This window comes from Onychostoma macrolepis, chromosome 08 (assembly GCF_012432095.1).
Source record: "Onychostoma macrolepis isolate SWU-2019 chromosome 08, ASM1243209v1, whole genome shotgun sequence".
In the NCBI taxonomy this organism is placed as follows: Eukaryota; Metazoa; Chordata; class Actinopteri; order Cypriniformes; family Cyprinidae; genus Onychostoma; species Onychostoma macrolepis.
The window spans coordinates 9,836,268-9,861,628 of record NC_081162.1 but is presented as its reverse complement, the minus strand read 5'-3'; the positions used below and the strand labels follow the sequence as shown (position 1 = coordinate 9,861,628).

At 40.1% G+C, this 25,361-nt stretch overlaps 1 protein-coding gene across 3 annotated transcripts in view; it reads left to right on the top strand.

Annotated features, from left to right (window-relative positions):
* Positions 1 to 25,361, top strand: part of ncor2 (nuclear receptor corepressor 2) — a 116,042-nt gene that overhangs the window by 62,425 nt on the left and 28,256 nt on the right. For 2 of the 3 annotated variants that reach the window (XM_058785919.1, XM_058785917.1), the window contains exons 5-17: positions 3,923 to 4,117; positions 5,697 to 5,810; positions 9,341 to 9,397; positions 10,306 to 10,358; positions 13,894 to 13,960; positions 14,283 to 14,455; positions 14,544 to 14,634; positions 15,600 to 15,778; positions 16,958 to 17,012; positions 17,156 to 17,260; positions 19,053 to 19,180; positions 20,527 to 20,684; positions 21,586 to 21,648. In XM_058785919.1, coding sequence (XP_058641902.1) covers positions 3,923 to 4,117; positions 5,697 to 5,810; positions 9,341 to 9,397; positions 10,306 to 10,358; positions 13,894 to 13,960; positions 14,283 to 14,455; positions 14,544 to 14,634; positions 15,600 to 15,778; positions 16,958 to 17,012; positions 17,156 to 17,260; positions 19,053 to 19,180; positions 20,527 to 20,684; positions 21,586 to 21,648 — 1,438 coding nt within the window. The remainder of the gene's footprint in view (positions 1 to 3,922; positions 4,118 to 5,696; positions 5,811 to 9,340; positions 9,398 to 10,305; positions 10,359 to 13,893; positions 13,961 to 14,282; positions 14,456 to 14,543; positions 14,635 to 15,599; positions 15,779 to 16,957; positions 17,013 to 17,155; positions 17,261 to 19,052; positions 19,181 to 20,526; positions 20,685 to 21,585; positions 21,649 to 25,361) is intronic. The other variant, XM_058785918.1, reaches the window with a different exon arrangement.

Here is a 25,361-nt window from a genome sequence, read left to right as displayed (position 1 = left end):
AATGCCCTGTGATGCTGTCCAGTTCTGAAAATCCCTCATTTGCAGCAGTCCCAGGGGAACCACTGACAGTGTTGAGGCCATCAGACCCAGTAGCCGAAGACACATTCTGAAAGAGACTCATCTCCCTCGTTGAAAAAGGGAGAGGCAGCTGTGAAATGTCTTGATGCGATCCTCTGATAGGAAAGCTCGAAACGTCACTGAATTCAACCTGAGACCCAAGTAGACTCTTTCCTGTGCAGGAGTTAGACAACTCTTCGTCTGGTTTATTCTGAAACCTAGTCTCTCCAGATGTGTCACTAGTCTGTTCGTATCGCTCTCTGCTTGCCTCGGGGACGGCGTGCAGATGAGCAGGTCGTCCAGATATGATGCGACTCTGATCCCTCCACTCCTCAATGGCATCAGAGCCGCTTCCACACACTTGCTGAAAACCCTGGGGGCCAAAGCGAGGCCAAAGGGAATTCTTGTATCCTCCTATGCTGTGCCCTGATAAGCAAACCTCAGATATTTCCTGTGAGCAGGAAAAATATCTATGTGAAAATATGCGTCCTGGAGGTCCACTGAGGTGAACCAATCTCCCTGACAAATACTCTGACACAATGTTCTGAGCGACAGCTTTTTGAATTTGTATTTTCTGAGGTGTTTGTTGAGGACCCGTAAATCCAAAATGGGACGGAGACCTCCCCCTCTTTTGGGAATCACAAAGTACCAGGAGTAAAAACCTATGTGGTTTTCTCTCGATGGAATCACTCTTATCACTCCTTTTCTCATTAAAGAGGATATTACTTCCTCTAAAACCTGAGCTGCTTCCCCTTGGGCCACTGAGATTACCACTCCACTGAACATAGAAGGTTTTACAGCGAATTGAAGCCTGTAACCCCTGTCTATCGTGGTTAAAACCGCGCCAGTTTGCTGCCTGAGCTGCGAGTGGGCCCTTCTCGTCTTCGCTCACTAGCGGTGTTGCAGCACACTCCTAGTGGTGAAGGAGGGGAATGCCGCTCCAGTAAAGGAGTAAGATTCGTCTTTATTTGTGATTTGTTTTAATTTTTTGTGATCCTTCTTTATTTTTATCCCACTCTGCGCCCTCAACACTTGGCCTGGATGCGTCAGAGAAAACTTTATTTGTGATGGGATGCTTGCGAACTTTTGTCCTTCCTTCCTCGGAACAAACCTCGTAGGTGGAGGGAGAGACAATTCTTTGGTGTGGCACCAGAAGACCATGGGCCATTTCCCCGCAAACATTGGACTTTGAACTGACCGCACACGTCAATTCTACACTTAAATTCCTTCTCCTTTTCCCCGCGGGAGGGAGAATGGAATCGTTCTGCAGGGATGGGACAGAGAAACCCTGGGTGCTGTCTCCAAACCCTTCCTGATGCCAAGCTGACATCTCAGGTCGCCCGCCTCCCTCCTGTTACCGTCGCGCCGAACATGGCCTTTGGATCAATAGGGGCATCCAAAAACTCCACCTTCTCTTTGTCAGAGAGGCCTGACAAACCGAGCCATAGCGATCTCTCTCCCACAACCGCTAAGCCCATACTCCGACCGCAGCTTTGAACTGCTCCGCGGGATGTGCGCAGGTTTAAATCTGCAATGACACACATCTCCTCCCAGATCGCTGGGTTGGGAGATCCAGAGTCCAGCTGACGCCCCATCTCCTCTAATAACTCCGCTTGGTAGGCAGTAAGGAGGGACGTCGCGTTCAGAGCACGAACTGCCAGTGGCGATGACTTATAGATCTTTTGAAAAACCGAGGCGGCAAAACGCTCTGTTTTTCCTGGCAGCGAGGCTCCGGTTGAAGAGAGCGCTGCCCGGCGACCTGGGTGCAAGTGATTAGCCACCGATGATTCAATAGGGGGAGGGTCCGCCATCCCCACATCCTCCATACCCTGAACATCTAGCCTCGAGAAGCCCTTAACAGGCACTCGGTGGGAAAAAGGCTTGTCCCAAAACCTCTTCATTTCAGCCACACAAGCCAGGACGGCTGGAATAAACTGCCTCGATGGAGGGAGACGTGACGGAAGTCTCTTTCCATCATACAGATCTCTTTCAGCCCCCGGACCTGCCGGTCGTGATGGCCAGTCGATCGACAGTCTACCCGCGGCCCTGCGACAGACCTCGAGTAGATCTGTGTCCGTCTGTACGGGGGAGGGTGAACTCAGCGGACACGACTGATTCGGGAAGAATAGCATCTTCATCGTCGTCATCCTCGTCTTCGAGGATGGCTGACAATACTTCGTCCTTGTCATCTTCCTTTCCCGCTAACGGATCGAACAGCGGGGGAAGGACTGGCGACACCCTCTCCATCATCTCTCCCCACGAGCTGCTGGCCTGCGGACAGTCCATCGGTTCCTCTCTGGGTTGAGCAGAGAGGCATGGGTCCGACTTACCAGCTACTGTCACGCGGACTCTCCGCTCTCGGGTCTTAACCGAGAACTTCGAGCAGTGAGGACAGCCCTCGGGGTTTGACGGAGCCGCCTGAGCATGTTTCAAACAGGAGATGCAGAGGCCGTGTGAATCCTTCACAGAAATCCACATTCCACAAGCACACGGATGGGGAGGATTACCTTTTCCTCCAGGGCTCTCCAGTTCTTTCGTAGTGGCCATGGGGCCTACACGCTCTTCGTACGTAAAGCCCACCACAACGTGCTAACTAGTAAGGAGCTGTGCTTCAATAGAGAGCTGTTCTTTTCCTTCTCTGTTTTGGTGCGTGGTGAGCGCCCCCAAAACTTGGAAAATAAGTATAAAACTTAGAGCAGAAAACTCGCCGTAACGCGTTAGTTACCCCACTCTAAGTGAAGCTCAACAAACGTTAGGAATCCTGCGTTTGGGACGTTACCTTGCGGCTCCGTCTGTAAACTGTTGAGCAATGATTCCCTGAGTCTGCTGAGCCAGCTTCCAAAGTCTTCACGGGGAAGAGAGCGAGAATGACGAAACGGCAGGTAGCTGCGGTTTATATACAGGGAGGTGGGACTCCCTGATCGCTGCAGCGATTGGTCTGCCATAGTTGGCAGACGTGGTGTTATTGGTGCTTCCGCGATCGGTCACGCCCGAGGCGTTCCCATAGTGAGATACCGAACGAGTGTTAGAAAGAGAATCTTTTCATTTAACGAGTTATTGAAGTATCTTTCACAAGTTTATTCAGCAAGAACACATTAAATTGATCATTAAATTGATGAAAAGTGACGTAAACATTTATGACGTTACAACAGATTTCTGTTACAAATAAATGCGGTTCTTTTAAAGTTTCTATAAGCACTGTTTTCACAAAAATATGAAGCAGTACAACGGTTTTCAACATGATCTGTTAATATTATGAAATAATATTTTTAATCTGTACTAGTATTACGAAGCACTCATGGTACCGAATAGCAGATTGCTAGCAACAAAAGTTGTCTATATAGAAGTGTCATGATTTTAAGCAGATGTAAATATCAGAAGTAAAGGTATCGTTAAGGTTTTAACAGTAGTGCTACTCTTACCGATATTGCTAATCGATCCGGTACTTTAACGGTATTCTTATCGGTACTTTTTGTTATATACACAATTTGTAAATGCACCAGTGTGCAGGCATTTTTTGTGTTTTTTTTTGTACATAAAATAAGATACAGTAAGAACATGAACAAGGAAACAAAGTTCAATTTAAAGTAGAATTTAAAAGATAATATCTATATAACAATAATAAATGTTTGTGTATTTTCTTAATTTCTTCTGCACTGATAGCAGAACTGTTAACGTCAGAGCTTGTCGATGTTTTTCATAATTTAGCACTGGGGCCAATTTAATACCAGGTCTCAGTACCCATCCCTAGAAGTGAATGTTTTGAGTGGTAAATGTTCATTAGAGTAAAAACCATTTGAAACCACAACTTTTACAAACAAAATAAAGCATCTACCAAGTCTGAATGTTGTGTGTGTTTAAATAGGAGCACAGCAGCAGCAGCAGCAGTTCCATTGGAAAGATTGAGCCCATCTCTCCCGTGAGCCCAGTGCCCATGGAGCCCGACCTGGACCTGGTTCCCTCTCGCCTTTCCAAAGAGGAGCTAATCCAGAACATGGACCGTGTGGATCGGGAGATCACCATGGTGGAGCAGCAGATCTGTAAACTGCGTAAAAAACAGGTAACCTTTACCCCAGCTATCTTAAATCTAAGGTATCTCAAATTATTATCCCTGCTTTTGAACCCAAGCATAAAGGATCCTAGAATGCATTTTTGTTTTATTTCAGAAAAGTTGGCCTTCTAAAATAAGCACCAGGACAGTTTGCAAAGCGTTTTATTTAGATGAAGACAAGTACAGCTTTCAGAGCTGCAATAAGTAGATGCTTTTCATCCACAGTACAGTTAGTGTTATGTAATCTGGACACTCTAGTGTAGTAGCAATAGTAGATGAGTGTGTGCGGAGTGGAGTTGTGATGATTGTGTGGTTATTGCCTCAGCAGGACACACTGCTACAAACACTTCCTCTCTTTCCTCTCAGTCTCCTTCCCTCTCTCGGCTTCCTCTCCCTCTCTCTTTTTTCTTGGCAGTGCCATTAGTCAGTGGTCTACTTCAAGCGTTAATGCAGCAGTATAATTTTAGGTCACTTATTTCAGTGGAATAATTGCATCAAGTATATTCGCCTATTTTATGTCTTTTAATTTGCACAAGAGTAACTGTATGCATTACAAGGATATTTTTTTAAGGTTGCATTAGAATGTATTCTCAGATATTTCTAGTCATGCTTATCAGGGCATTGCAGAAAATATATAAGCAGACCCCGTCTTCTTGTAAAACAGACCCCCTCATTCACTTGAGGTTTTGGACCATGTCCAAACCACTGCTCAATAAATCGAAGCCACCTGCGCTCCATGGGCTAGTCCATTGAGGGGGTGATGGAGGATTGGAGAGGGAGTGAAACGGCTTCGAGTCTGAGTGGTTGTATAAGTACAGTCACGCTACCAAGTAAAAAGAACCTCTTCTCATCTGCCCCTCAACCCCATACTGTTTTCTTCTGAAAGATTTGGCATCTTTTTTCAGTGAGGTAACAGACCCCATCCATCGCTCTCCTCTCCCCTTAGGTTTACTCCAAGCATTAAAACATCTGGGGCAATTAAATGGTACGGTAAACTTCAACGTAAAGCGAGGGAGTGATGGAGAGAAGAGAGAAGTAGTGAGAATATCAGATTACCGTGTGTTTGACTGTCTGCGAGGGCGGCGGGACGGCTCGTTTATTTTCTTTAACTCGGCACACACACAGCGTCTTGATCCTGCGCTAGAGCTGATCCATATGAGTTAGGGCTCATGTTTGCAAGACGGAGGCACCTTTCAGGATTTCATTGGAGCCAGGGCTTCTGCGTTTCTGTGTGCATCTGTGTATAAGCTGTGAAATTACTGTTGATCATCAATCTTTGACTATTAATTTGTCTCGCTGACTCTCTTAGCTAAAGCATTAGTGCTCCTCAGCCAATCAGAGAGCTTGTCAGATATTAGCAGTGCTTCTGATGTGGGGATAGCGTTAATATTAGCCCACATAATATTGCATTCTTGTTGTGTCTGGCTTCTTATTCTTGCAGGGTTGCATTAGTCCTCTTTTATTAGTATAAATAAGAGTTTCAATATAGTTCTTATTTTATTTTTTAACCTTTTTCACTGTTGATTTATAGCAGTCAGGATTGTTAGGAAGGTCTTTCATACTCTGCTTTTGTTTTTGTTTTTTTTAGCAACAGCTGGAGGAAGAAGCTGCGAAACCCCAGGAGCCAGAGCGCACCATCTCACCTCCACCCAGTGAAGCCAAACACCGCAGCCTTGTCCAGATCATCTATGATGAAAACAGGGTGAGAACAAAAAACACTGAATCTGATTACATATATGCACAGATATATTGCATTAGACAAGTACACATAAATGTTAAACGAACATTGGAGTTCAGAGAAGCCGAACAGCTGTGACAGATCTTAATGAGAGAAACGAGCTGTTAAATGTGTAATGAGGTGTTGCAATCGATTGATGGTGAACTGACCCCCAACCACCATATGACTCAAACACGCAGTCCATTGTGTTGAATCACACCACTTGTCCATCTCTGTAGACTTTCTCAAACAGAACCCCTGGATACATTTTAATTCTCATACTGTGCACTATAAATATTGTTAATGTTTTTAATGGCAAAGTACATATTTCTTAATTTTTTTTAAAGACAATACACCAGAATTGATGTTTTACCATCAGTCCCCCTTCTGTTGCATAGTGTAAGCAGTAAAAGATTTGACATTATTCCTTGTCACTTGTCTACAGTACATTACATTACAAGCTTACATACTATATACTATGGATTGTGTGTAATTTGGTATGCAGCCATGGAGAGTAGCTCAGCGTGCTGCATACTGCAGCATCGATGTGTCTGTGTTGCTAGTGGTCCCTCTAGTGGGGAGAGACTAGAGCAAGGTTCCTCAATTAGTTTTCGCCGTGTTCTGCCAACAATACCAAGTCAAGTGCCACTATAATATATATTATTATATTATTGTTTAAAAAAAAGTCACAAGATAAATATTCAGATATTTTCCCCCAGTAATCTATTTTTGCATTTAGATACAGAAGAACTTTGCCTGTTGAATATTAAAAACAAATGAACAAACTAAAAACTGCTTGGTCAAACTGTAACACAGTGTCCTAACGAGACGTGACGTGATGAGTATCTTTTCCATGTAATTTTTGTCCTAACCACCCGTGACAGTTAGCGACCCGGAATTCTATTTTAGTAATGGTTTTTATATATTTCATGTATCTGATACATAATATGACAGTTATAATCTCAGGTAATGATTATGTGATTTATTCAATGTTAAAAGTATCTAATGTGAGTTTGAATATTATTTTGCGTGAGATTTATAGCCATAGTGAAAGCAACAATAGATAGTTTACCTCAGATCTTAAAAATAAATTAAAGCAAACTTAGGCTACGTTAAAACTGTGAATTCACTGCGAACCAATATCCATAACAAAGACGGTCTCACTCACTCACTCACTCAAAACTTTTAAGTCCATTCACAATTGAATCATCTATTTTCCGTGTCCACTTTTCTTTACTTCTCACTTGCCATTTTTTTGCTGTCACATAGTATCTACACTGAACAAAGCATTGCAAATCATTTGAACTTTGTGTCAGTAGGCTGTGGCATAAATAGAACGAGTCAGCAGTTACTGTCGGGGATTTGTCGCACAGCGCCGCATCCGGTGTAGACAGCATCACTGATTATAATATCTGTTATATTTTGTTGCGCTGCTCGCATCCAGTGTAGACACGATGTAAGTTAATGTCGCTCTCTGATGCTGCATTTTCATGCGACATTATTTGAAATTAGCACGGGCGAAACATTTTTCGCGGTCCGCCTATTGAGGAACGCTGGACTGGAGGATTACAGCAAAGGGTTGTAAACTGGGGCTATTGTGTGTATATAAATAATATTATGTATATAAATAATATATATATATATATATATATATATATATATATATATATATATATAATTTATTTATTTTTATTTGATAGTTTATGATGTGAAATTCTTTTGTATGTTTTTCTAATGGAACATTGACTCCAATTACTTTATATAGCAGATATGTTAAGTTTTGGTTGCGATAATCTGCCAACATCTGTACAGGCACACAAAACATGATGACAGTTATTGAATAATTGGGCCATCTGAGAGTCCACTCCCTTTGTAGCACATTTTTTGTTATTGTGGTGGTTGATTTCTATTTAATTTTTTCTTGCCGTGTCACATCTTGTATGCATCTGAAACCACCTCCTGAGGTTTGAGTGATCGGATTACTGGCTATCATTTTTTAATGCGTCTTGGAGGGCGTTTTTAGTACTAAATTTTAACACGCCTTTTGGAAAGCTTCATGTATCTCCATCATAATTTTATCTGGCTTTTACTGTTCTCTGCCTCAAGTGTATCCAGGTCTGTTCGTTCATTTCCTCTGTCAGGTGGTTCTGGCTTCTGTCCTGCTGTGATCTTTTAATCACACCCACCGTCTCTTAATCCATTAAGGCCTCTCATGCTGCGATACTGCCAAAGAGCACTCACGCCTTCCTGTTCTCTTCCAGGAAGTGCTCGATGCTCTCTGAAATCCACGGGATAGAATACAGAAAGTAGTTCTGTTAAAGTGTCGATATCACGCTGATTCATTGTGGGAGAGGAAATTGTCTTATTTTCCTTTGAAATTTACTTTATATAATGTTAGTCAAGATTCCAGCAGCAAAAAAGGGTTTTGTATGGAAATAGAGATGTTTTCCATCTCCCATGGAAATAAAAGCACTAATTTGAAAAATAAATATGAAATATGAAAAATAAATTGACAAAATAATCAGCTGATGTAGTTCATATGTCAGGGTGGCTCACGTTGCTGTGTTCTGAATAGATGTTATATAAATGTGGGCGGTCATATTTGTTTGTGCTCATCATAATATGATTTTTGAGTGACTCAGTTTAATTATTATTTTCTATAATGAATGTGTTTGGCATAGTGAAAGAGCTGGCTTTGCATTGTGAAGGGAAAAAAATCTTGTTTTCCATGATACGTCCCCTTTAAAATGATGATTGGCTGATTATTGTTTGCCTATTATAGATGAGATTGACAGTTAAAAATTAGCATTTCATCTGGTCATCAGATCTGTTCTATGAAAAAGATGATTTTAGAGTGTGAGCTGCTTGTACTTGGGGCATAATAATATTTCACACACACACACACACACACACACACACACTGTTTGGATAATTGCGGGAAAATGGCTAGTAGATGTGAATGACTAGTAGAAAGTGCCCTATTTATCCCATCTCAAAATAATGGAATAAAGCCCATCGCTGCTCTTAAAGCATTGAGTTTTTTTTTTTTTTTTTTGCGAGAGAGAAAGGAAATGTAGTTTTAGGGCTTTCATTTTGTATGTTTATGTGGAAGAGACACACGAAATTGCCAGCCATAAGGTCTCCACTGTTTTTGTTTCTCTTTCTGTTACTTTCTCTCTCTCTCTCTCTCTCTTGCTCTCTCTGCATTTGAGCAAGACAGCACAGAATGTAATAGATTCTTCTTTCTTTATTGCATCTAATTGGATTACCTCCCCAGCCTCCTTTCTCTCTCCCTCTCCCCCTTTCTCTCTCTCTCTCCTCTTTCTCTCCTCTTTCACAAAGAGTGAGGGGAGAGAGGTAGATGGCAGAGGGCAGCGAATGTCTTCTGTTGAGAGCTCTATTAATAGTACATCCCTTATACACTGGCTTGCTTATGTGTGTGCGCTAGAGAGAGTGTAAGGTGTGTTGCTGTGGTGATGTGCCACTGACATGTGCGCTGTGTATTTTTTGAACAGAAAAAGGCAGAGGAGGCTCATCGCATCCTGGAGGGACTTGGACCCCGAGTAGAGCTGGTGAGTCCACATTTCCCCTCGTATTATCCTTCTTTCGCACATTGTCCCTATTTTTTTCATCAATCTTCTCTATTAAAAAGAGCTAATGATGCTAATAGAGTAAATATATTTTGTATCAGTTCAGCTCATGTTCTTGCACAGTGTCGTTTTCAAAGAGTAATGGGGCCAGGTGACACATCAGCCGATTGTTGATGGTCTTCAATTTATGCCATCATATCCTGTGACAACAAGTCTCACAATCATGTTTATAATGTTGTTGTTTTTCTTTGCAGTGTTACTCTGAATTTTTCACAGTGTTTAACAGGTTTTTCTGAAAGGAATGAACTGATTTCCTAATTTATCTTTTTTTAATATGTATTGTTTTTTTATGTGATTGTGTTATTTGAGGTGTATGAAAACCTACAGCTGTAACATGACCTCCACAGTGTGAAATATGAACTCCTTCAGCCTGTGTGTCTGGGACTACATGCACTGCTGCCTATTTGTTTACAACATGTCTTTGACCTCGTGCAGAGACTTTTGGCGCAACGCCACTCAGAATCAATTTGATTAGAAACCTAACAGGAAGTGACCTTGATAATGCCTTGATAATCGAGATGATAGAACAGCGCATCTGGTGCCACCTCTTTTATCATACGCTTTGTGAAAGAAGAGATACACTGCCACATGTCCGTTTTCCCCACAGAAAAATCTTTCGCTTGGTATCTCAAACGAGTGAGAGATGATGATGATAGCAGAAGGTTTTAGATGTGGTGTTGGAGAGGACACTCTCCTCTGTGTTTCTGGGCTTGGCTGAAAAATGGGACGGTAGAAAAAGAGAAGTTCTCCCAAAGCTGGGATGCATTGATGTGACCGCGGTGTGTGTGTGTGAAACTGAACTCCACTGCTTTCATCTGTCTCCCCTACAGCCTTTGTATAACCAGCCGTCTGATACCAAGCAGTACCATGAGAACATCAAGATGTGAGTATACTTCTCTGTTTCGCTCTTCGTTTCATCCAGAACCATAAACAACTCCATCTACTGAGAGACATAGAGATCTGTAGCTTAAACAATTACAATCATGCATATTTGCCACCAGTGTTAATTTCGTCAACGAAGACGACGACGAAAAATATTCGTTAACAAACCTTTTTTCTGTGACTAAGACTGGACGTTGACGAGCTAAAAATATTATCTGATGATAAAAAATATGACGAAATTTATGCCGCGTCTTCGTTAACAAGACGAAACGGGACTAGAATGTTATTTGAGGACTACTGGACATTCAAAATACATCCTATAGGCTAAGTTAACTGTCTTGTCTTTCAAAATGTGCGTCCCTGTCATTGGATTGCAATCAGATGAGGTGCGTTCCCATATCTAGTCTCAGTATGACAGCCGCAGTGGACGGATAGGCTACCAAAACGCGAACTAACGATCTGAAACAATGGCCTCAGCACCTGAAGGGTTAGGGATTGGGTGACCAGACGTCCCGTTTTTCCCGGGAGCCACAATTCGTTGTTGATTAACTTAAAGTTAGTGAAGGCGGGATAGGCGGAATCACGCTGATACAAGTGCTCTCTCTGGCGCATGCTCCACTTCTTCAGTTCTCATACAGCGCGATCACTTCTCAGCGCTCAAATAAACACAGCAGTCCAAATGTCTATTGTGTAAAGTATCTCACGTAAATCCAGTCAGTTATGGCTTAAGTGAGCGTAAACAGGTGGGTGAAAACTGAATGTGTGTCGGTAAGTAGGCCTATTGCATGCATCCGTCTTAAATGGACAGAATTCCTAATTAAATACCTATCTGTGTCATTAATGTTAACCAACAAAAGATGTTAAATAAATGTATACATGTTAAGTAAACCTATTGTATCTGAAAAATGAGTTTAATTTGTATCTCTACCAAAAAATGTATATTTAATCCAGTTTTTCCAAATTCAATCCTTGATTCAAATTTCTCATAAGCTTATTGATTTAAAGAGAGAAGAATTAATGACTATTTTTGTTTGAAGACTACATATAAAATGGCTACCAAAATAAATGTTGGTAACTCCAGTTTGACTAAAAGTCGCCTAATGACTAAAAGTTGACAAAAATGCAATGACTTTTCATCGACTAAAACTATGAAAGACTCAAATGACTAAAATGTGACTAAGACTATTAAACTTTTTTGTCTCAAGGTAAAGGCCAAGACTAAATCAAAAATGCCTGCCAAAATTAACACTGTTTGCCACCTTCATTACTGCAGCGTTTATAAAGAATATGTGACATTGCTGTACTTCGGAACTCTTTTCACTATATGCGAGCACTGTCTGAGAGACGGTTTCTGAGTGCTGTGCTGTCTGAGAGGTGTGCACACGTGAAGATGGTGCTCATGGAGCATTGAACAGATTTTTTTTGATGCCTTATAGGCCTTGAACAGTGAAATACACTTATGTGTCAAAATGCTTGTCTTTGCAAGTATCCTCATAAACACAAACAAATGTGTAACAGTATATTGCAGCTTGGCAGCTCTTAAAGTGACAGCAGTCTAATATTCCTGCTGTCTGTCATTCATGTTAAACAATAAAAGAGAGAAAACTGCTCACTGCTCTTGACTAAACCACTTTTGTAACATTAATAAGAAGAAATATATATTTAATTTGCACAGTGAAGAATATGCAGCGATTTTATACATTTGATTACTTTATACATTGCATGTAATATTTCTTATTTAATATGTTCTACTGTAGTTTTTTGTCGTTGTCTTCAGTGAGCTTGAGTTTTTTTTTATTTAGGCTAGTATTAGTTTTTGGTGACACTACTGACAAGAATTATGAAATTTCTATGGTAACAAGTTTTCATCTTCATATTCAAATATGAATAAATAAAGCTGAATAAATAAGCTTTCCATTGATGTATGGTTTGTTAGGATCAGACAAAATTTGGCCGAGATACAACTATTTGAAAATCTGGAATCTGAGGGTGCATAAAATCAAAATACTGATAAAATCACCTTTAAAGTTGTCCAAATGAAGTTCTTAGCAATGCATATTACTAATCAAAAATGAAGTTTTGATACATTTATGGTAAGAAATATCTTCATGGAACATGATCTTTACTTAATATCCTAATGATTTTTGGCATAAAAGAAAAATCGATCATTTTGACCCATACAGTGTATTTTTGGCTATTGCTACAAATATACCCCAGCGACTTAAGACTGTAGAGCCCAGTAAATATTCTAATATTACAGTCTCTTAAATGTTTGATCATTTAGTCCCACACTTGCAGAATTTGTTTTATCATCTTTTATGTGAAATTTTGGTTCTCAGCACTGTGCATAATGCAACTGAAGACTATTTTGACCATTATTGAACTGTTATGATTGCACAGATAAACAAAAATGATATAAATTAAATAATTATATACACCTGGGTTCAAGTTGGTCAAATTTGCTGCAATGACCATCAGAAAGCTGCTTATTTTGAAAACGGTGTGAGCTGTACTTCATTGACAGTGGATCTGCATTTGCAGGTGTGATCATGCCTTTATTTATTGTGGTTAATAAATCCCTTACTTCTACTCTTTCTGTGGTCTTTTGGGTTATTTGGCTTCATAATTTACAGACAGGCAAAAATGTGTTAGAGAAAGATAGAATATGTATTTCAGCTGTTCTTTGATCACACACAATTGAGAGTTTTGTTCTCAGGAGTCCTTTATCAACCTGAGCAGCACCAGTGGGAAATGTTTGTGTAATAGTTGATGTGTGGGTAGATCATGGGCGTTGAGCTGCATTCTAGGTTCCAGTGCGTCTCGCACAGCAGCTAATCCTGCAGGCCATCTGCTGTGTAATGCAGTGCCACCTCTGCACCTACACACTTAATCTCACTCGCACAAGTACAAACACAAACCAATGACTCAGAGATCCTGCCAAGTGCACCAGTGTCTCATCAAATGCACATGATGCCAGGCCGATTTCCCTCAACATGTAGGCATAAATACACCGTGTGCAAAGTGCTGGGAGATAAACACACCCTTGTGTAGGATTTATTAACACAAGAAGTGAGTAGATTAATGGTCGTGACCTCTGTGAGAGAAATGAATCTGTGTGCAGTGAGAGAATTAAAGATGATTACTAATCTGACCTGCATTGCTGCCTGGCTAACTAGCTAGCTAACTCTCTTGTAAACAAACAAACATTTAACTTTAGCTATATTGTCTTAAATTTGTTACATTTTTGGTGGTTCTTGGGTATGTTGCTAGTGCTGTTTGTGCTGTTCCTTTTCCAAGTGATCAGACTTCTTCCACTCTTTCCAAAAAAAGACTTTGCATTGAAGGAGGGACCCAAGCCATATCTAGGGTCCTAGACCTATGCAAAATATGATTGCCTTTGCTTTCTGTCGCACAAAGCTCACTGATGCTTACACTTGGACTCTCTTGCATGAGCAAATATTGATGAGATGCATCACAGCTGAAGTTTAGAGGTAGCATTTTATGTTGCTTAATGGTTATGTATTCCCTTTTTGCAGAAATCAGGCAATGAGGAAGAAGCTCATTCTGTATTTCAAAAGAAGAAATCATGCTCGCAAACAGTGGGTAAGTGATTGGCATTCAAATACACGCATAGAAACACATAGCAGGATGGCACTGTTGCTGCTCGCTGTACCTGAATATTGGGTACATTTGTTTATTCAGTACTAGGACAACAAGAATAGCCTTCCGTAGGATCCCAGTGAGGATCTAAATGTTAGGAAAGAGTGGTTAGATTGTAGTTATTGAATAATGGGGTGGTTAAAAACTAGATTGGAGCTTTTAGTAATTACTTTCATTCTAATATTTCCTCTCTTGATGAGTCTATTGCAGCATACGCTGTCTAGACTTTGATATTCACCCTTTATGTTCTGACTTGTGTGTTCAGGAACAGAAATTCTGCCAGCGCTATGACCAGCTAATGGAGGCCTGGGAGAAGAAAGTTGAGCGCATCGAGAATAACCCACGCCGCAGAGCCAAAGAGAGCAAAGTGCGGGAGTATTACGAAAAACAGTTTCCTGAGATCCGCAAACAGAGGGAGCTGCAGGAGCGCATGCAGAAGTGAGTTGTGAGCTTTGGAGACATTTGCATGGTCATGTGTGGTTTCATAAGTGTACTTATATCTATATTTATATGTGTTTCTCTACAGTAGAGTGGCTCAGCGTGGTGGGGGTTTGGCCTCAGCAGCCCGCAGCGAACATGAGGTTTCTGAGATCATCGATGGCATCTCAGAGCAAGAGGTAGGGGTGCAGCTAGCATAAATGCATGGTTTCCTGCACTGCTTTTCAGTGCCAAATCTACAGCACCATAGAAGAATACATTTTACCATAGCTGTGAGCTTGCAGTTTGAATTTGAGGAGATAAAAAAAAAACACTGTACCGTGAATTAAAGTCAAGACACATCTCTTCTTATTGTGTTGTGCATTCAAAACAGTAATCTAATTCATGAACGATTAACTCGCATACAGTAAACTTTTAATGAATCAGCTCACAAGTTAGCCATCTGAAATAATCTAAATCATTCACTGAATGAACTTAGTGAGAATTTGGTGAATGAAGCAAAAACTGTTTGTTCATATGACAACAAATAGTTAAAGATATGCCTTTGTAGCATTTTTTTGGCTAATAAAATATTAGTCAAATCATATACAGTATTATACACTACCTTTTAAATATTTTGAGTTAGTAAGATGTATTTATTTTTTTTAAGAAATAATTTTATTTAGCATGGATGCATTAAATTAAGTGACAGCAAAACAATTATATTACAAAATACTTCTATCAAATAAAAAAAACAAATGCATCCTTGCTGAGCATAAGAGACTTCATCAAAAACATCGTAAATGTCTCCCCAAACATGGACAGTAGTGTATATGTTACCAAAACTGCAGTAAAAATTCTGGAGAAAACGTTGCTAGACTCAATAGACAAGCATACTCATGAATGTAAAAGGATTATGTGTCTGTCTGGAAAAAGTACACAAATATCAAAGTGGCTTCACAGCTAAAGGTCTCTTACACAACAAGTAGGGTTTTGTGGCTGATGCACTTCCTAAACACAGACATAAGATTCAGTGGCCACATATTTGCTGACTGTCTCTGCCTTGCTTTTGGCATTACAGTTTCTCGGTTTCTTGTCGCATATTTATTTTCATTTCATTTTTGTGACTGCATCTTCCCCCCTCTCTCTCTCTCTTTCACTGCAGAACTCAGAGAAGCAGATGCGTCAGTTAGCTGTGATTCCTCCCATGCTGTTTGATGCCGAGCAGCAGAGGATAAAGTTCATCAACATGAACGGGCTGATAAACGATCCCATGAAGGTCTACAAAGACAGACAGGTCATGAACATGTGGAGCGAACAGGAGAAGGACACTTTTCGTGAGAAGTACGTTCTGTCGTCTTTGCATTGATGTGCATGTTGATTTTGCTTGAAGGAATGAGGAGTTATGAAGTCGGTACTGAAATGTGTCAACGTGTGGTTTAGCAACTCTCTCCTGGTTTTAGAGAGCTCAGCAGTTTGTGTGCATGTGGTCATGTTTGATAGTTGGCTAGTGGTGCAGCACTAGGTGAAACGTGAACATCTCTGTGCTGGTGCTGATGTAAGCACGGCTGCTTGAGCAGACGCCTCCAGTCCTCTGCAGGCAAACTAAAAAGATCATTCAACTGAAATAAACAAGCGGTACAGTTTTAGAATGACCACAGGCTTTTAAGCTTAAAAAAGTGCTGTGAGGCAAACATTTTGGACTCAGGATCATAATAAATGATCCTGAGCACAAAATTTAATATGACAAGAACAAAATGTAATGCATTTTTGCAGACGAAAAAGGTTCAGCGATGTATGAAGCACATCTCACACAAAAGTCACTTTTAAACCAAGCAGCTTTCTATTGGTCAACATAGCAAATCATCTCATGAAATTCCCAGCTGCATAGATTCCTAGATTTTGCCTGCAAATACATTAGAGGGTTGAAATTATTAATTAGCGCTTCTCTGATGACACATTTTGATTGATTGTGTCAGCATCGATTTTGTGCACATAAGATGGATAAGTCGCAACAGGTAACTCTGTCAGCTGTGTGAACGCACTTAACTTTAACCAAAAAGGATGTTAGAGAAAATTTGTTCAGCTGGCTTGTTGCCCAAGAAATTGACTACGACTGGTTTACCACCTCTAAACACAACACCCTGAGTTCTATTACCCAGTTGCTGAAATTTAATTACCAAACCTTTACTTTTGTTTTAGGCTAAATTAAAAGCTGTTTTGGTGTTTTGCTAAAAAAAAGAAATACATTTCAGTGCAGCACTACCAATCTGTGTCATATTTGGTTTGAGAGTGGCAAAGGCTCTGTAAGGTTCTGGATCATGACTCAGAGGTCAGCAGCAAAAGGAAGTGAGAGAGAGATCTTGTCTAGTCTAGTCTAGTTCTTAAGCATAAGCCAATGAGGAACCGTACCAGAGGAATCAACGCACTCATCACCTTCACAAAAGTCACCTAAAGATGATCATACAGCATTTGAAGGTTGTGTTTGCTCTGTATCACAGCTCTTCCTCTCCCTCACTGCAGGTTTATCCAGCACCCAAAAAACTTTGCCCTGATAGCCTCCTTTCTGGAGAGAAAGGTACACCTGCGTCTTTATTAATACCATCCTCTTCATCTCATTGTTTGCACTGCAGGCAGTGTGCATGAATATGATCAGAGTGTATGAGCAAAACGAGTAAGTTTTGAAGTGCTCTGTGTGTGTGTGTGTGTGTCTGCTCACAGACGGTGGCTGAGTGTGTCCTGTTCTACTACCTGACTAAGAAGAATGAGAACTACAAGAACATTGTTCGCAGGAGCTACCGTCGCCGAGGCAGGAGCCAGGTGAGTGTGAGTCTGAGTCTACATCTCCCAGCATGCCCTTTGACACTTTAATGCTCCGTTTCATTCAAAGTTAGGTGCAAGATATTCCTAATTGGAAAATGATGTATAAAGAAACAAAAAGCCAATGGTAGAACTTGTTTTTGAGGTGTGTGATTATCAACAGAAAAGATCATTTAAGATATTTTATGCATTGTAAACAGGTTTATTATTGTGTTTTTTGTTTAAAGTCCTGCCATTTTGCATGATGTCACAAACCTCTCTGCAAAACCAATTGTAGACTTCTGTGAGAGTGTTGAAATTGAAAGTCCTGCATCAAGTGGTGTCCTATTGCACTTTCCAATTTGAAAGCTGGAATTACGACTTTCCGAGTTAAATGGAACGCAGCATAAGCCCTGAAAACTTCAAGCATGTTGACAATGGCCTTATGCTACTGTATATTAAATAATATAAACATTTGTTATTTGCTTGTGGATTTGTCCCCTCATTTACAGCACATACCTCATGATTATAGTGTTTATAGTGGCGGTGTGAATTCGGCTTGTCTTTTTAATGAGAGCGTGTTATTAAAAATAAATCAGCATGATTCTAATGAGTATCACAGGCGCACACCTCAAAGTGAGCTCAAACCATATGAAGTAATTATCTAGCTCTGTGCCCTGTTGGAGTCCGCAGTGATTCTCTCCTGATCTTACACACTCATTAATTTCTGTATGTGTGTGTGAGGGCGGTCATGCACAGAGAGAGAGTCAGGGAACTGTTGCATCGTGAGTGTATGAAATGTTTGTTTTGTTTTAAAGCAGGAGAGCACGAGGTGAACTTGTTAGAAAGAGAGCTCTGTGTGTGTGTGTGCTGCCTGCAATAATAGCAGGCTCAATAAAAGCTGATAGAATAATGAGCCCACAGCCCAAACACATTTGTTTTACTGGTCTTCTGCTGCTGGAGCGGTTCTGCTCAGGTCATTAAATATTGCCTGATCTTAATGGGCTCGCATTAAAACGCTCTCAGCCAGTGCCACAAACACAGAAATCGAGGGATACGGTGGGATGAGCCTGATGGGTGAAAGAAAGCATGAACAAAAGGGAGACAGAAAAACAGAAAGCAAGTTACTGTTTGGATGAGTGCGTCTGTATATGTGTGTTTAACTGTGCATGAATAACTGAGTGTGTGTGTGCATGCAGTGCTGTAATGAGGGATGTGGGCAGCTGACATGTCTAATTTTACCATTTTCACATTATTTTTTGTCTTGTTTTGGAATCAATTGGTTAGCATGGAAGAATAATTTAGCTAAAATGTATTTGTTCAAATTTCAAGTGAATTGTCCTGTATTGTGACTATCCTCATATGTGTGTGCGTAAGGTTATACGAGGTGCCGTCTGTCAAACTGAAAAGCTCTGAGGCAGAATGGGAGCATGGAGATGTTGAGATTCCTGCACTTTCACTTCATTGATCTGTCCGTCTTCAGTCCCCTCAGATTCTGTCTCTGTCCCCTCCCGCTTCATCTTTCTGTCATCCATTTCTCCCTCTTGTAGTAGCTGTAGTGGAGCATACTCTCTCTTTCCTGACAAAAATAGATGGTTTATGGTGCCTCATAATTCAAAATGGAATTCTTATGTGAAGGAAAACCCAGATACATAGAAGTGAGGCCTGGGTGTTAGGACCACTACCTGTGTTTGCTATTCTTACAAAGAGATTTATAGAACTATGTTCTTTTTTTTTTGGATGAAAGTAATTTTTTAGATTATTTGAATTAGATTTTTGATGTTTTAATTTGCTGTTTTTTGATTGGCTGCATTCACAGAATAACCAACAGACACAGCAACAGGTGAACCGCAACAACCAGGAAGAGAAAGACGACAAGGAGAAAGAGAAGGAGGTAGACCGTGAGGAGGACAAAGCAGAGGGAGATGAGAAAGAGGACGGCATGAAGTGAGTATCTTTCTCTTTTACTCGCCTTCTCTCCCTCTCATCTCACACCCATCCATCGGCTGTTTTTTCCTTGCATTTTCTCGCATCAAATCCTTTGAACCTGTGGCCTTACAGCTTGTTTTTCTCTGTGATTCAGCTTAAACAGCAAAGGCACAGTTATATAACCGGCAGGTGGAAAAAGCATTCTGCTGACTTGCCACTCAATGCTAGTGCTAAAGTCCTCTGATTCAGAGCTCTTTTAAGCAGTTTGGGTTTTACAGACTATAGGATAGAACTGTGGTCATGAGTTGCCCTGACCAAAATTTTAGTTGTCCATACCAGATTTTTTATTTTATTTTATTTTTTGTGCCAAATCACTCATTTCATTTCATTTCATTTCATTTTAACGGTTAAAGTAATCAAAAAAGTAAACAGTTATACAAAAAAAGTTAAATATACTGAATGTAAAAATGTGTATATAAAATAAAAAAAAGAATATTCATTAAAATTTTCTAAAATATACTTTATTTTTTAGTTTATATACACACTTAAATTAAATTACTATTAAAATTATAAATACCAAAAAAGCCTGGTTTTCTCTCTTTCTAATTTGATTAATATTAACAGTATAGTCTAGTTTTCACTGAACAATGGCTATGCACAGATGCTGGTTCTGAATCATTTCAGCCTAATTTATTGAGTTGTTAGTTTCTGAACACTAGTTCACTCGCAGGTGCACACTATATTAAAATACTCTAGGGAAGTACAGGTAACAATGTATTAATCTAAACTAAACCTGTGCAGTCAGCAGTACTGCAGGGTGTGATTAGAGCACATTAGCACTGGCCCGAATACACAGGCCTCAGTATACGCCCCAGCATGCCAGCTATACATTAAATGAGTGCATTAAGCCGAGTCTGTGCATTTCTCGGACCTCTCCCCCATGATTCTCACAACCTGCGGGCACAGCTGCTGCTCCTATATTTAGTACTGTATCTGCAAGATGGATAATGTGCAGGTAAGATAAATGAGGGTCTGCTCATCCCACAGCCACTTCCTCACACTGTGCTGTACAGCTGAAGGGGAATACACTAGCTAGTGAGCAAGCATTTGCATAGTGTGTTCACATTCATGTAGGGCTTTTTTGGGTTGTGTGTGTTATCTGTTAACAGTTCAAAAAGTTATTTTATTATATCTTACAAACGTTTTTTCTTAAAAGAATGCTCTGATTTTAGAAATTTTGACTGTTACGCTCTGTCTATCTAACTGTCTATCTATTTGATAATCAAATATGATGTATGAGTAGTTTTGTTGCGATAAGAGCATGATCCGACTATGATAATGATATATTTTTTTTGTTCTCGCAGAGATGATACTTCTGGTGAGGACGGGGAGGAGAAAGAGCCTCCTGTAACCGCTAAAGGCCGGCGCACCGCAAACAGCCGCGGTCACCGGAAAGGACGAGTCACTCGCTCTATGACCAACGAGCAGGAAGAGAACACTTCACCGCTAAGCAGTGAGCTGGGTTAGTACACACTTGCATACCATTGACTTTTTCCCGTGGGTCTCTGAGCTCACATGTGTGCAAATGAGTTCTTTGTTTTGCTCTGCAAATTAACCGTGCACAACCTTTTATTGTATAACATTCTCACTTGTAGTTTTATAGCTTCCCTTTTCTGTTTTCCCTAAATGAGAGGACATTTTAACAGCAATATCAACAGAACGAGAATGATCCTAATAATGAAATGCTGTACAAATACTTCGATGGTGGAGTAGAAACCATCTGTCCCTCGAGTGTCACAGCGATCCCTGGTTTTACAATGAGAAGGCATTTCAATTTCTGAAATGCACTTTTTCATGATTTTTAGAGATTATCAAGCTTAGCTAAGAGTGTTCTTTAACTTTCGTTGATTGTGCTTCAGTTAAAAACGTCCCCTATACTTCAGCATGAGGGTCAAAACAGCACCCGTGACAGCTCTTGGACTTTTACTAATGTCACAATAGCCATTTTCATAAGTCACTTCATCTTGAGTTTCTGCCTTTGCCTGTTTGTGATTTTAGTTTGGTTTTAAGTAATTTAAAGTATAGATATGAGTTTGCAACCTTTATTTTGAGTCGACTTCCTCTTGCATTTTACTTATTGATTGGTTGATTTGATTGCATGATTTGTTAAAAAAAAACATCATTTTATACCAGTCAGATATGTCAGATTTAATTGCTTATTGAAATAGTTTGTTGAAACAATTTTATTGAAACAGTTTTTGGAGATTTTGATCTCTCCCCATTCATGTAAATGGAAGCTGCACTTAGAACGTAAACCGAAAACAGCAACCTGGGTTGTTTACCAAGATGGTCGCTGAATTGCATTATAGAGACTTCTGTAATATTTCACATTACATGACATTCTTCTTTTCTGTACATTTTAGCCAATCTGGAGATGAATGAAAGTTCTCGCTGGACTGAAGAGGAGATGGAGACTGCAAAGAAAGGTCAGAACCCATGCTTGGTGTTTTGTCACTACTGCATTTATTGAATAGAGAATATCCTCACAGTATAGAGCCATTGGCGCACACACAATTAAGTTAGAAAACCTTACAAAACATATTAGTAAGTGTATTTATTTTATTTTTTTTAAATTATTATTTAGGTGGCCTGGATCAAAATATAGTTTTAAAGACAATAATGTTTTCAGAAAAGGCCATAATGGGCTCTTTGTTTGTCTTGATTGATGTTGACCGTTAGGATTTCCCTGTGTTCAGTTAACTAGATGTAACTGTGCCTGATAAGACCTGTAACACTTAGCCTAGCAACTCCACAAACATTTACATGAGCACTAGATCACACACTGTGCCCTTGGCCTCATTTCACACACATGCACTTAGTGATACACACAATAATGTGTCTATATGTGTGAGCTGCGTCTTTATATGACAGCTGGACATCCGGACGTGTCGTTTACTCATGGTTTAATAACAAGAGCTTCATTAATGGACCTTCAAAACTTCATGTGGGATTATATTTGCAGAAAACATAAAGTTTGAGTAAAGAGCAAAGGTCTAATCTTCTTTCTTGTACGTGTCAGTGTTTGGTCTGTAATGTAGACTGTTAGTGTGTTAAACGGACGCTCTGCTGACCTACTTCAGATGAGCTGCTTCCACGTCGCTCTGTTAACAGCTCTCTGTCTCTCTGGCACCGGCACATCACATCTGATCCATCAGGCTGCCTGCTCCACACCGCTCACAGGATTTGCAACTTAATAACATTTCATTAATGATAAAGTCCCCTGGGCCTAATCAAGTTTGTTGTTTACAATCACAAGAACTTGTCCTTGACTCCATGCCAACAAGTATCAGTTTATATAATGTTTTAGATTTTATAGATCTTCACATTTATTTTGAAGAGCGCTCTTTTGAAATGAGGATTTGGTGTTAATGCATGATGATTAATTTGCAAAAACAACTCATTCAGAAGTTGTCACAATATTGCAACACAGTACACTACAACCCTGGGCAAGTTAACACATGATTTTTTTTTTTACATTTCATGCCTATTTTCTGTTCAGTAACTTGAAAGCAGTTAGCGATTTCTCATGCAGTCTTAAAGGTCATCTGCATGGAAGTCTGTTTAATTTTAAGGTTCAGAGGTGGTGTAAAAAACACTTAAAAATTATTATACACACACACACACATTTTCATTCATTAATGTATACATTTAAATAAAATATTGTGGTGCTAGAACCCTATTTATTTATGTCTATTTATTCATTACATTCTGCAAGAACCTTTATTTATTCATTTATTTTTTTCATTTATAGATTTAAAGAAATGATTTTAATGCACAAACACCTTTTATGTAACTTAGTCATTTATTAATATTTCTTTATTCATTCATATAATTTTCCCAACTTGCATTTTTTATTTGATGTGTCTGGTTAAGTGTACCATCAAAGCCAATCCTAGACTGCAATCTTTCCCAGCGCTGCTATTAACCTTAGTGTGCCTGCTTTGTCTTTGTCTTACTATTACTCTGTTCCAAAATATACTGCCACCCCTGACCCCATGACCCTCTTAACACCAGCCAGTTACCTCGCCTGCGCTTTTTAAATCCGCTTACAGCTCTCTATACTAATGTGTTTATCTGTGATCATTTTTAAAGCGGGAGAGGGAGACAACAGTAATATATGTTAATGGCACCTGGCTGTCTCGCTGCATTCCTACACACAGAGAGAGTGAGAGCAGCTCTGCTCTGTGACTAATGCACACTGGCCCAGCCTTTTAAAGGCAGGGTGGCCTCGCTTGTGTTCACGTCTCTCAGTAAATGAGGGGAAGTGAGTGTGTATGTGACCGTGGGGGCACTTGATGGCAGGATAAAGGCCTGTGTAACATATAACTCAGAGCTACTGCACACAGCTCTCCTCCAGTGTTCTTTTTAGATGCGTTTCTTAGAGGCAGGAGCTGCAGACTGATGTGTGTGCATATGAACCTTTTTTTTTTTCTTAGCTCTAGTAAATGCTGGTAAATGTGTGACATTGTACTCATTTTTTGTGTGTTTAAGCACCACTCTGAAAAACACACCCTGCCACATACACAATGCAGTTTTGAGAGTAACAGCTGTATTTAAATAAATATGAGCAAGTCGCTTCAGTTGTCACTCCTGTGAATGAGTGAAGTCAGTGTGAACAGAACAAGATTCAGCTCTCTGAAGAGGAGTGACAACCGAATTTAGCTGCAGTGCAAGCATCCTTTCTTTTTCCAACTGTCTTTGTTTTTGTGTTGTTGTTTGTTTCTTTTTTTCTGTCTTTCTCTTTGTCTTTTGGTCTCTCACTCTTTTTTTTTCTTTCTGTTTCTTTCGTTCGTTCGCTCTCTCTGTCTTTATTCCTGTCTCTGTCTTATGTTAAGGTTGTCTTTCTTTTTATCTTTTTCTGTTGTTTGTTCTTTCTTTATTTCTTTCTTTCATTCTGTCTTTGTCTTCCATTTCTTTGTTTTTGTCTCCATTTTTGTCTTTCTGTTTTTTTTATTTCTGTCTTCTGCTAGATTTGTCTTTTTATCGATCTGTTTTTATTTGTCATTCTTTTCTTTTTTTTTTCCTTTTCTCTCTTTCCTTCTGTTTGTTTTCTTTTTATCTGTCTTTTTCTGTTTTTCTAGCTGTCTTTTTTTTCTTTCTGTCTCTCTGTCTTTCAGTTTCTTTCTGTAACATTGAGTGAGTGGTTAGATTCAGTTGTTGGAGTGCAGAGAGAAAGGAAGTGGCTGAATTGTGGGTTGGCACGAATTAGAGGATTTGGCAAGCCTCCCTGTTTCTCCCTCTCTCACACTGTTGTTAAGGACTGTGTGTAGAGGTCACATTGAAGAAGAAAAGCAGGTCAGTTAGGAGGAATTGCTTTCTCTCTGCTTTCTCATGATATCAACATCAAACCTCTCAAATCTCTCTCTTTCTCTTTATTTCTGCCACAATCTCTTGCTCTCATTGTCTGTTTGTTTTTGTGTGTTTGAGCGTAGATGTGTTTTGGCACAGATAATATGCATTAGAGAGCGCAGAAGAGAGAGAATGATAGAAGAGATCAGATGAGGTTGTGAGGGGAGGGAGGGAGGACGGGCATTAGGGAGGTGGAGTCACTGCATCTCAGCTTCACTTTGCTGTTAAAGTCCAGCCAAGCGGCAGCCAGTGAAGAGGAGTGGAAAAAAACTGTGGCCTTGAGACAGAAAGAGAGAGAGGGCTGGCGAAAGAAAGCGCGTGAGTTTGATAAATAGAGAGAGAGAGAGAGAGAGGAGGAGAAGAAAAAGAGAAGGGCCGCTCGGTTTAGAGAGAGTCAGAGAAACGACAGCGCAACTATCAGAGGAAGAATGGGGAGCTCATTTCCCTCTCAAACACCACTCCCTTTTTCTCTCTTCTACTTTCTTGCTCTTCCTCATGCTGTTCTGGAGCTCCAAGAGCCTCTGCTGTGCATTTCCATGGAAATCATGTGAGCGAAGAAGAAAAGACTGATGGAGTAATAGAGAAGAGAGGAAGAGTGGACCAGAGGGCCGCATATTTTCTTTATGCAACTCCCTGATTGGATGATCCAGAGTGGGCCAATGCTGAGGATTTCAATTGGATATAGCATTGGTACATGCTCTTGAATTACCAAAGCTGATTGGACAGCATTGTCTTATTGGAGTACTCTTAACATTTGGAGGTACTGGACAAAATGCAATGTTTTGAAATT